The following is a 12,135-nucleotide window of genomic DNA, read 5'->3' as shown; positions in this document are numbered from 1 at the left end:
GGCAGTCCCAGTTTATGTTTGGAAAGTTAAATTCCCCTATCACAACTACCCTATTATTCTTACAGATAACTGAGATCTCATTACAAATTTGTTTCTCAATTTCCTGCTGCCTGTTGGTGGGTTTATAGTCCAATCCCAATAAAGTGACCATCCCTTTCTTATTTCTCAGTTCCACCCAAATAACTTCCCTGGACGTAACACCAGGAATACCCCTCCCTCAGTATAGCCATAATGCTATCCCTAATCAAAAACACCACTCCCCCTCCTCTCTCACCCCACTTTCTCTCCTTCCTATGGCATATATACCCTGGAACATTAAGCTGCCAGTCCTATCCATCCTTGAGCCATATCTCTATAATCACTATGATATCCCAATGCCATGTTCCAACCATGCCCTGAGTTCATCTGCCTCAACTGCTAGGCCTGTTGCATTGAAATAAATATCATAGAATACCTGAGACAACAAGGTGCAGGGCTGGATGAACACAGCAGGCCAAGCAGCATCATAGGAGCAGAGAGGCTGATGTGAAAACAGCCCCTTCAGTGCAACAAGTCCACACTGGCTCTCAGAGCATCCAACCCAGACCCATCCCCCTATATCCCACCTAATCTACACATCCCTCAATACTATGGGCAATTTTTCATGGCCAATCCACCTAACCTGCACATTTTTGGACTGTGGAAGGAAACCCACACAGACATGGGGAGAATGTACAAACTCCACACAGTCGCCCAAGGGTGGATCGAACCTGGGTCCCTGGCACTGTAAGGCAGAAGTGCTAAGCACTGAGCCACCGTGCCGCCCCTAAATGCAGTTTAATTGATCAGTCCTATCTCATTCTCTACTTTGTCCCTGCCTATCCTGTCTGCCTGACTTGCTCATGTTCCCAACTGCACCTGTCTCAGACTGATTGCTTTCCTCACTATCTCCCTGGGATCGCACTCCCCCTCCCCCCTCCTCCCCACTAGTTTAAATCCTCCTAAGCAGCTGTAGCAAATCTCCCCGCCAGTAACTTAGTCCCCTTTCAATTCAGGTGCAATCTGTCCTTCCTATACAGGTCACTTTTACCCCAGAAAAGATTCCAATGATCAAAAAATGTGTATTCTTCTCCCCTGCACCAGCTTGTCAGCCATGTGTTCATCTGCTCTATCCTTCTATTTCTACCCTCACTAGCTCGTGACACCAGGAGTAATTCAGATATTATTACCCTTGAGCACCTCCCATTTAAATTTCTGCCTAATTTCCTATATTCTCTCCTCAGAATCGCATCCTTTTCTCTTCCTATGTTGTTAGTTGCAATGTATGCAACCACCTCCTGCTGGTCCCTCTCCCATTTGAGAATATTCTGGATCATCTCTGGGATATCCTTGATCCAGGCACCAGGGAGGCAACACAACATTCTGATGTCTCACTGTCAGCCACAGAAGTATCTATCTGTGCCTCTGACTAGAGAGTCTCCTATCACATTCGATCGTTGATTTATCCCTCGTTACATTAGGGTCAGTCTTGGTACCAGAAATCTGGCTGTCAATGCTACATTCCCCTGAGAGTCTATCACCCCCTACCTTTTCCAAAACAGCACATTTGTTTGTAATGGGGATAGCCACAGGAGACTCCTGCACATCCTGCCTTATTTTCCTGCCTTTCCTGGAGATAACCCATCTACTTGACTGTATCTGCAGTTTTTCTCCCATCCTGCAACTGCCATCCATCACACACCAGGGTCCTGTAAATTCCTTATTGCCTCTAACTGCTGCTCCACCTGATCCATGCGATCCGATAGGATTTGCAACCAAACACACTTCCTGCAGACATAATCATCAGTAACATGAAAACTCTCTGTAATCTCCCACATTCAACAGGAAGAGCACATCACTCTACTAAAGGCCATCTTTGCACCTTAACAACCTACAGATACAGAAAAGAGCTCAGTCTTACTGCTCTAAAAACACTGCTTTGGGCTAACTTAGTACTTATGTTTTGTATTTTTAAAGTTTAATCAAGAGACAGATCTCAATAAACTTCTGAATTGCCGGTATGAAACGGAGGCCAAAACTTAATTGCAAAAATATGGAATATAACAAATGTAAGAAACAGTAAAAAGTGGATGAATGATGCAGTTGTCTTTCTCTAGAAGCATGTGCAGCTATTCGTTTACTTTAATGAATATTTAACTTGTATAAACTTTTCTTAAACAACAAAGCAGCATTTTTGAATTCATAATCATTGATCAAAAGACTGCATAGATCAAACAATCCCTTTCATGCATTCAAGGGATGTGGCTGTCACTGGTGCCTAATTGCCCTGGAGAAGGTGGTGGTCAACTGCCTTCTTTAAGTGCTACAATCCTTTGGGTGTTGACACACACACAATGCTGCCAGAAAGGAAATTCCAGGAATTTGACTCTGCAACAGTGAAGGAATGGTGATAGATTCCCAAATCAGGAAGGTGTGTGACTTATAGGGGAACTTGCAGATAGTGGTGTTCCCATGCATTGCTTGTCCTTGTCTTTCTTCATGGCAGAGGTCACATATTAGGAAGGCGCTTTGGTGAATTACTAGAGTGCATCTTGTGGGTAGTGTATATTGCTTCTACTGTGCAATAGCAATGAAAGGAGTGAATGTTCAAGGTGGTGGAGACAGTGCAAATCAAGCTGGCTGCTTTGTCTTGAATGATGCAAGCCTCATGAAATCAATAATGACTGGGAGCTTTGTGATATAACTACCAATAAGATGATTAGTACTTGAGAGTTTACATTGTAGTGGTAAAATATATTGAATCAATACCGTGAAATCTATTTACTTACCATTAATCAGTCATAGTCTTTGCCAAATTATACTACGTTCAACATGCAAAGTTGGAATACTTTCCTGTTCTAGCTTGTTTTGTTATTTCAAAGACTACATTGATGCCAGTTGTACAAATGAAGAATCATTGATAAGCTCATGATAATTCAGAATTAGTGTTAGAATTAGATTTATCGTCACATGTACTCACATGAGTGCAGTGAAAAGTTTACAAAGTTGCTACTTATGGCACCATCTTAGGTTAAAAAGGTACCTAGGTACAGGATCTCAGGAATAAATTAGGAAAATAAAGAAATAAAAGTTCAGCATTATAGTCCACCTTAGCTACAAGATACGTAGGTACAATATCTTAAGAATAAATTAGAAAAGTAAAGAAAAAAATTAAACATTCAGCATTACAATCATTCAATGCTGGGCCTTGCCTCCAGACCATGCCAGGACCTTTCATCCAGAACTCATCAAGTCCTCACTATGGGCCTACTGCAGCCCAGCTCTGGACACCAAGCTCCACCATTGATGGCCCACTGAGTTCCCAAGTCTGGGCTTTGAGCCTACCGAAACCAGGAGCCCTTGATCCTGCTACTGCTGCTGCCGACAACTGTCCAACACTTCTCCATGACATCAGAAGATGAAAGAGAAAGGAAAAGACAGAAAAGAGACAGAGAGAGAGAGACAGAGAGAAAGAAAGGGAGAGAGAAGGATGCGGCCAGCCTGGAGCATGCAGACTCAGGAGCCCTAACACTCCCTGCCATGTGGCACTGCCATCTTGCAGTTGAAGAATTCAAGATGGTAGTCTGCCTTGAGGCAAAGAAGTGTAGTCCAGAGAAAACAGAAAAAAGAACTCTGTTTTCACACTTGCAAGAGAAATGGGAACATGATGCCTGAAAGGGGCTCAGATAGGACAGACTTCCTCATACACATCACCACCACATTAGAAGCAGCCATGGTGACCACAAAAGCTGCTGGCCACATGCCAGATGGAGAAGGTGAGATGGCCATCCCTGCTGGATAGGGTGAACAACATTCATGGATGTGTTGCACTTCAGTCTGATTGACAATATGTATTGGGAAGCCATAGTACTGCAAAGGCTTCTGCTGTGTAAGGTATATTCACGGGATCTCTTCTAAAGTCTTCCACTGATACTAACATTAACGCACTAAAGACAGCTCCTATACCATCAAACAGACTTAAAGGATTCAGAAGTCACAGAAAAGGAGGCTATATTTAGAACAACAGCAACAGATGTGCTTCTGCATGTCAGAGATCCCAAAGATAGTCTAGGATCATAGATTGTTTGCAAGAGTCTGTTCAGCTTATGTGTCACTGTGGCTCAGGATTTTGAATGCATTGACTTTTCCACTGAGATAGAATGGCAAACCTCTTGGACAGCTACACGTGACAGGACAGGACTGCATGCAGGACTGTGCATTGATATTCATAGGATGGCCACCACACAACTTACTGGACAATAGTGTTGATGGTGTAGAGATGTTTGGAGGGGATGATAACCGTGTTCTAACTGGTTTCTCCTGCAGCTATCTGGAGTACATGCTATGATCTGAGGCACTCACTGGGGCAGATGGGGATGCCACCCCTCACAGGGCTTCATCATTATTAGCAGCCTCCTTGGTTCCTCCAACTAAATAAGTATCGAGACACTGAAGCTCAATGATGGATTCCGTGCAATGATGGCCTTTTGAGATGCAATATGAGAATGACTGTTATTGCTATCTCAGCCAAAGCAGTTCAGTGACTAGTTTGACTCCACTTCATCTGAGGACACAGAGAAGACAGCACATTGGACAGTGGACTGAGTCGGTCTATGAGGGTGTTTGAGTTTAGGCAACATTCCATTTTTCATTCTTTCACGGACTGTCCGCTTATGTACTTGCATATCTTTGCAGGAGCAAATTACTGCAGATGCTGGAATTTGTACTGAACACAAAAATGCTGGAGATCACAAGGGGTCAGGCAGCATCCATGGAGAGAAAGCAAACTAACATTTCGAGTCTAGCTTCACTCTGATGAAGAGTCATCTAGGCTCCACATTTTTGAAATTTTGTTTTTCAACCTTGAATACGTCTTTTCTATCAAACATCTAAGTGAACAATATGAGTGCCAAGGAATTATGACAGAGAACTCTTACTGTGTCCACTAGCTGTGATTTGCATTGTATGCTTTTATGTGGGGTCTGTCTTTGAAAGGTATGTTGTATATGTACTTTGACCAAATTGACATGCAAGTTTGTAATAAAAAACATTTTACTTCCTTTTTTTAAAAATTATAAATTTCTCTATATTTTATATTTTGCATTATTCTATGTGCATATTTGTGTTTAGTTTCTATTAGAAATCAAAATCAGTATCAGACACTTGTAAAACTTGCTGCTAATTATATTGGCAGCCAGTTGGAATCATAGAACCACTTTAGTACAGAAATAGGCCACTTGGTACATCAGGTCTGCATCCCACCCAGAACTTCCCCCAACCCTATCACTGTAACCCCCACATTTATCATGGCTAATCCACATAGCCTGCACATCCCTAGACAATACGAGCAATTTAGCATGGCCAATCCACCTAACCTGCACATCTTTGAACTGTCGGAGGAAACCAGGGCACCCGGCGGAAACCCACTCAGACATGGAGAGCACGTGCAAACTCTGCACAGACAGACACACAAGGCTGGAATTGAAGCCGGGTCTCTGGCACTGTGAGGCAGCAATGCTAACCACTGAGCCACAATGCCACCTGTATTTGTAACAGCAAATATTAAATTTGTAATTTGATCAGAGTTGTCAATCAATAGCAACTCCAACTAATTATTTGGCCAAATCTCTAGAGCATATTAGACCAAACATTCAGGATGTTGGTAAAGACTCTGAGGAATTCCTGATGTGTGGGTCCATGTGGGAAGTGCCTGAGAAGTTTAAACTTCCAATCAATAGTTCCTCTGCTCCCCTGGACCATCTGTGATTGTCAATGACTTTTGGAGTTAGAGTTGGAGAGCCCAGACAGTCCTGCAGTACTTTCATGTATTACGTACCCAGGAAAATGTTGGATGAAAACCTATTCTTACACCTAGTAACTCCACAACTGACCCTACCACCCAATTACTCCCCTGACACCGCAACTAACACCCAACCCCCACCCCCACTCCCCGCCCCCCCAAAATCAAATGTGCATCTTACATGAATATATCACTGTTTTCCTCTAATGATTCTCTTGTTCACTTTAAACCAAAGAATACATAGTACATAAAAAACTGAAATAACTGCGGATGTTGGAAATTAAAAACAAACAAAAATTCCTGGTAAAACTCAATAGCTCTGTCAGCATCTGTGGAGAGAAATCAGAGTTAATGTTGCAGATCCAGTGAATGGTAAAATTGTTTTTAATGGTTATATAGGAAATTGCTCTATCAGTCCAGTTGAAGACTGATATCAGGGAGTCAGTGTGATCAGTATCTGACTTAGTCCGGACAATAATTTATTTTCATTAATGTAATTTTGTGCATGTGCGTGTGCTGCTCCACCTAGTAGCCACTATAGCAAACACAGTGTTTACAACATTTAATTCCTGCTCAATTGCATACGGCTTCCCATTACTATTACTATACTTACCAATTCCCTTGTAGGGTCCAATTTTCTGCACTTCTGGCTGGCTGCGTCAGGTATTGTGAACCACCTTGTAGCTAACTACCTGGCCTTTAAAAGACTATTCAAAGGGTACATCTTCATAAAAAGGGTATGTTTGACTTTAGACGACAGAAGTCTGTACACCCTATATAAAGCATTGCATCTAAACTAGTCTAAACCAACTGTAAACAGATTAGTCCAGTTCGATAGCATCTTGAAAATCATGTATTAATGGCTCCAGGAACCAATGCGAATGCACTGGGAACAGATACTTCAAATTACAAATAAAAACAGAAGTTGCTGGAGAAGCTCAGCAGGTCTGGCAGCATGTGAAGAGAAATCAGAGTTAATGGTCCGGTGGCCCTTCCTGAAGAAACGTGAACTCTGATTTCTCTTCACAGATGCTGTCAGACCTTCAGAGCTTTTCCAGCAACTTCTGTTTTGTGTTTCTGATTTACAGCATCCACTGTTCTTTTGGTTTCCACTCCAAAATACAATGCTGGCACATTCAGTTTTTAGGCTCACAAGTTGTTTAGCAGTGAAAGGTTTGCTGAATTTCTAGGCCAGTACATTTTTGAATGCATCATACAAAGGATGCACCCAAAACATACACAAGTCACCATGATATATTAGCTAATCCATTTGCAAAATCTCATCTTACTGCTCAAACATTACTCAATTCAGACCCAAATCAATGGAATTTATTGTTACCCTTAAGTTACCTTAACCTCCTAGCTACAACACCCCTTGGATTTGGCCAATAAGTTACAATCCTCAAATGGCTGATTCTTCTGGTGAGAACTATTGGTCCATGAAACATGTCAGCCATTCCTGACCTTCCTTCTGACAGCGGACCACTCCACACCAAGATCAGTGCAATTTGGCTGGAATACTTACAATGTTCAGACTGTCTGAGCCTGGCCCTTCTAATTGTAGTAGTCATTTTTGCCCTTTGTATTGACTTATATCAAACCTATCACAACCACATCAAATATTTCCCTGTTAATCAGGATGTCTGAGAGCTAATCTTCCATGGTGTATTTCACGCACAGTTCAGCCATATATGACCAGTTAAACCAAGCAGTCCTTTTCCATGAAAAAAAAGGGTGCAGAGAACATGATCATGTTATCAAAAACAGAAGGTGTTGGAGAACCTCAGCAAGTCTAGCAGCATCTGTGGAGAGAGCAACAGAACTGAAGAAGTGTCACTGGACTTGAAATGTTAACTGTTTTTATCTTCACAGGTGCTGCCAGATCTGCTGAATTCCTCCAGCATTTTCTTTTATGGTCTCAGACTTCCAGCATCTGCAGTTCATTGGTTAATTTTATATTATTATTGTCAGTTCAACCCTCATCCTTGCATTTGCTGCATTCTTCCGTCTCATTTCGGGTTTCCATAATGTGTGGTATTGTCCTGACCACAATGAAATACGTATTTGTTGTCAATACTTAAACCAGTCCAGAACCACAGGCCGAGAGAAATGCACATTTTGTTTTTTGTTGATGAGCTCCAGTTTGAAAACATCTGCACCACAAATGCTGAACTCAAAAATATACCTCAAAATGTGAAGCTATTCTTCCATCTCTGCATACAATGATTTTCTCAGCAGCTCAGGCAGTTAACCATGAAATGCACATAAGCCTGAGAGTGTACAGTCCAAGCTCCAGGTTCAACTCAGGATCAACGTTCCCTCTAAGTTGTGCATATGCAGCCACTCAATGTTCCACGCATGATAATCAGCGTTGATGTGCCAATCATGGCATTGACTCCCAGTTCCAGAAGTTGCTGCTGCGCAAGGGTCTCAGAGGGCCAGGCAGCTGGTAAGAAAATTAGAGGGAATGCGGTTCAGGATATGAATTGAGGTGAAACCAATCAGCAGGAGCTAGGCTGTAGTATTGAGACTGCTGACTTTGCATTAATTCAGGGAAATGTCGGCCTAGGTTTTCCACTTCTCAGCACACAGCAGGAAATCCTGTTTGCTTTTCAGTTTTTGGAAAATCATGGTCTGGTAGTACAGAGATTTTCCATTGATATCCCTAATGTGTTAGAGAAGTAGAAAATCCAGGCCATATTGTTGTGGACTCTTGAGCAACTGCATTGAGAATGCTCAATCTCATTTCAATTTCAACTTTCTCATTGTGTAAAGAGAGAAACCCTTTCATCCCATCAATTTATGCAGCCTTCAATAGTCTTATGCTGCTCAGTGCAATCCAGACTCGACCTTTCACGATGCTGTGGGTCTCTCATGTTTAGGTTTCAGCATTGAATATTGGTATATGACAGCACATTATCCCCAAATGGCCGTGAGTAATTCTTCATTGTCTTGCTCATTTCTTCTACACGGGTTTCCATTCCTTTGGAATACTTCTGGAAAGGGGAAAGAAAACCACCACATAGGAAACTTATTAACATATTATAACCTACATTCATTTTAAAGCTCAACTCCATTCCAAAGTTATGATCTTGAGAATATTTGTTTCATTTTACTTTTAGTAGTTTTACTTTGCCACCATGGAAGGGCAGCAGTTCTGCATGTTTCTACCTTCAATAATGGTTCTGTCTTACAGTCTCTATGGGGTTCGGTCAGCACAGCTGGCTAAACATGATGCAGAACGACACCAACAGCCTGGGTTTCATTCTGATACCAGCTGCAGTTGTTCATATAGACCTGCTGCCTGGCCTAATTGCACGCCTGATGCCATGTGGTGTCCCTCAAGCAAGATAATCAATTATTTCTCTCTTGTTACTACTGCCCACAGCCTGAGTGACAGGGACACACCTTTCATTCAAAGAAATAAAATGTAACTTACCTTGTACACAAGGTACGTGCATAGAATGGGAGGCAGGCACATTGCCATTAAGATGAATATCAGCATATTCCTGGTTATTCTTTCAAACTGGTTAGATTCACCTGTATTAAAACAAAAATCTGTCATTTGTGAGTCTGATGTCGCATATACATGTTTATACATACAAATGAGTTTTCTTCAATGGTACTGGTGAGTAATTGAGCTATATAGAGTCAGAGTTAGACAGCACACAAACAGACACTTTGGTCCAACTTGTCCACACCGACCAGGTATCCTAAAGTGATCGAGAGTCATTTGCCAGAATTTGGCCCATATTCCTCTAAACACTTCCCATTCATGTACCCATCCAGATGCCTTTTAAATGTTGTAATCATTCCAGCCTCTACCACTTTCTCTAGCAGCTTGTTCCAAACACGGATATCCTCTGTGTGAAAAAGTTGCCTCTTGGGTCTCTTTTAAATCTTTTCCCTCTCACCTTAAACCTATAACCTCTAGTTTTGGACTCCCCTACCTTGCAAAAAGGACTGTGGTTATTCACCTTATCCATGCCCCTCATGATTTTATAAACCTCTATAGGGTTACCCCTCAGCCTCTGGCAGCCCAAGGAAAATAGCCCCAGCCTGCTAAGCCTCTAGCTCAAACGCTCTAACCCTGGCAACATCCTTGTAAATTTTTTCTGAACCCTTTCAAGATTTTTTAAACCTCTATAAGGTCACCCCTCAGCCTCTGATGCTCCGGAGGAAAAGAGCCCCTCAGATTTCTTCACACCTTTTTCTCAATCTATACTGAGATACTGATCTCAGCTTGGAAACCATGTTTTTGAATGAATCTTGGACCCACGTTGTTCTAACTCAAAACACTACCAACTGAGCCACCAAATGGACATCAGGTGAGGGCAGGATTAGTTACCACTGCACCCATTTGTTGAAACACTTGATGGCATTTGCTGTTACATGTCACACATGAATAATAGCCAAACGGGTGAAGTACCATAGAATGGATAAAGGCCTGTCCCGTGGTGTCCATACTGACTTTCTGCAATTGCAACATAGTTTGATTAATTATCCAAAGCCACAAATGAACCTGTCTCAACCACACTCTCACCAACACTTTCAAATCTTAATCACTTACCAGGTTAAAGAAAAAGTTCTTCTTCACATTGCTATTGTTTCTTTGCCATTCACCTTAAACTGATGTCTTCGAATTCTTGGTCGTTCGGCCAAAGACAACAGGTTTATCCCTATCTACTCTGTCCAGACCCTTCATGATTCTGAACACGTCTAACAAATTGCCTTCTAAGGATCCCTTCTCTAAGAAGAACCACCCCAGTTTCCTCAAGGAGGCATTCGAAACAAGATGCTACAGGCACAGTGTCAAACCATATGATATAGAAGCAGAAGTAGGTCATTTAGCCCATCACGTCTGTTTCACCATTCAATGAGATCATGGCTGATTTTACAAACCTCAACTCTGCCTTCCTGCCTTTTCCTCATAACCCCCGATTCCCTTACTGATTAAAAGTCTATCTCAGCATTGAACAAACTTAACAGCCAAGCCTTACAGCACTCTGCAGTAAAGAATTCCGCAGATTCAATACTCTTTGAGAAAAGAAATTCCTCCTCATTTGTCTTAAATGTGCAACTCCTTACTTTAAGAATATGTCCTCTGGTCCTAGACTCTCCCACAAGGGAAGACAATCTCTCTGCACCTAAGAAGCTGTCAAGCTCCCAAAAAATCTTGAAGGTTTCAACAAGGTTCCCTCTCATTCTTCCAAACTCCAATGAGTACAGGCACAGCCTACTCGAACTCTACTCATAAGACAGACCATCCATATCTGGTATCAGCCTTGTGAACCTTCTCTGGACTGCCTCTAATGCCTGTACATCTTTCCTTAGATAAAGATCCAAACCATGCACAGTATTCACAATAGTTCACACTATTGGCCTGCAGTGTCATGTACAGTTTTAGATAATCCATTCCCTTTGAAATGAAGGTTAACCTTCCATTTGCTTTCCCTATTACCCACTGAAATTGAATGCTAACTTTTTATGATTCATATACAGGACCCCAAATCCCTCTGTTTTGTGGCTTTCTGCAGTCTCTCAATTTAAATAATATTCGGCTCCTCTATTCTTCCTGCCAAAGTGCATAACCTCAATTTCCCACATTACATACAACTGCCAAGTTTTGTCGACTCGTTTAACCTGACTGTATCCCTCTGCAGACTACATCATCCTCACCAGTCGTTTTTCTACGTATTTTTGTGTCAGCTGCAAACTTGGCCAGAGCAAATTCACTTTCCCTATCCAACTCATTAATATATACTAAAAATAATTGTATCCCCTGCACTGATCCCTATGGCACTTCACTAGTTACCAGTTGCAATCTTGAAAATGTCTCCCTTATCCCAACTCTGTCTTCTGTTAGTTAGCCAATCCTCAATGCATGATAATATACTGCCTCCTACACCATGGCCATTTTATTAAGTAGCCTAATGTGTGGTATGTTATTAAGTGCCTTATGAAAATCAAAACACATTACATCCACCACGTCCCTTTTATCTATCATGTCTGTTACCTCCTCAAAGAACTATAATAAATTTGTCAAGCATTAATTGCCCTTCATGGAGCCATGCTATGCTGCTTGATCATATTATATATTTCTAAATGCTCTGCAATTACATTCTTTATTATACACTAATGTCTTTCCAATAACAGACATTAAACTAACTGGTCTATAGTTACTTGTTTCTTTTATCTCCTTCCTTTTTTTAATGGAATGTGTTATATTGGCCACACTGGTGGATGGTGACCCCATGAAGAAAAAGAGTGGAGACAACAAGGTGCAGGGCTGGATGAACACAGCAGGCCAAGCAGCA

At 41.7% G+C, this 12,135-nt stretch overlaps 1 protein-coding gene across 2 annotated transcripts in view; it reads right to left on the bottom strand.

Annotated features, from left to right (window-relative positions):
* Window positions 1–2,121: 2,121 nt before the first annotated feature.
* LOC109917983 (CD83 antigen) overlaps window positions 2,122–12,135 on the bottom strand; it is a 32,616-nt gene continuing 22,602 nt past the window's right edge. For both annotated transcript variants that reach the window (XM_020517879.2, XM_020517880.2), the window contains exons 4-5: window positions 9,258–9,358; window positions 2,122–8,814 (exon numbers count right to left, since the gene is read on the bottom strand). In XM_020517879.2, the coding sequence (XP_020373468.1) occupies window positions 8,704–8,814; window positions 9,258–9,358 (212 nt within the window). In that variant the 3' untranslated portion in view covers window positions 2,122–8,703. The remainder of the gene's footprint in view (window positions 8,815–9,257; window positions 9,359–12,135) is intronic.

Source organism: Rhincodon typus, chromosome 2 (genome assembly GCF_021869965.1).
Source record: "Rhincodon typus isolate 14 chromosome 2, sRhiTyp1.1, whole genome shotgun sequence".
Taxonomy (NCBI): Eukaryota; Metazoa; Chordata; class Chondrichthyes; order Orectolobiformes; family Rhincodontidae; genus Rhincodon; species Rhincodon typus.
Note: the sequence above shows the minus strand (reverse complement) of the source record. Positions and strands in the feature narration are given on the sequence as shown.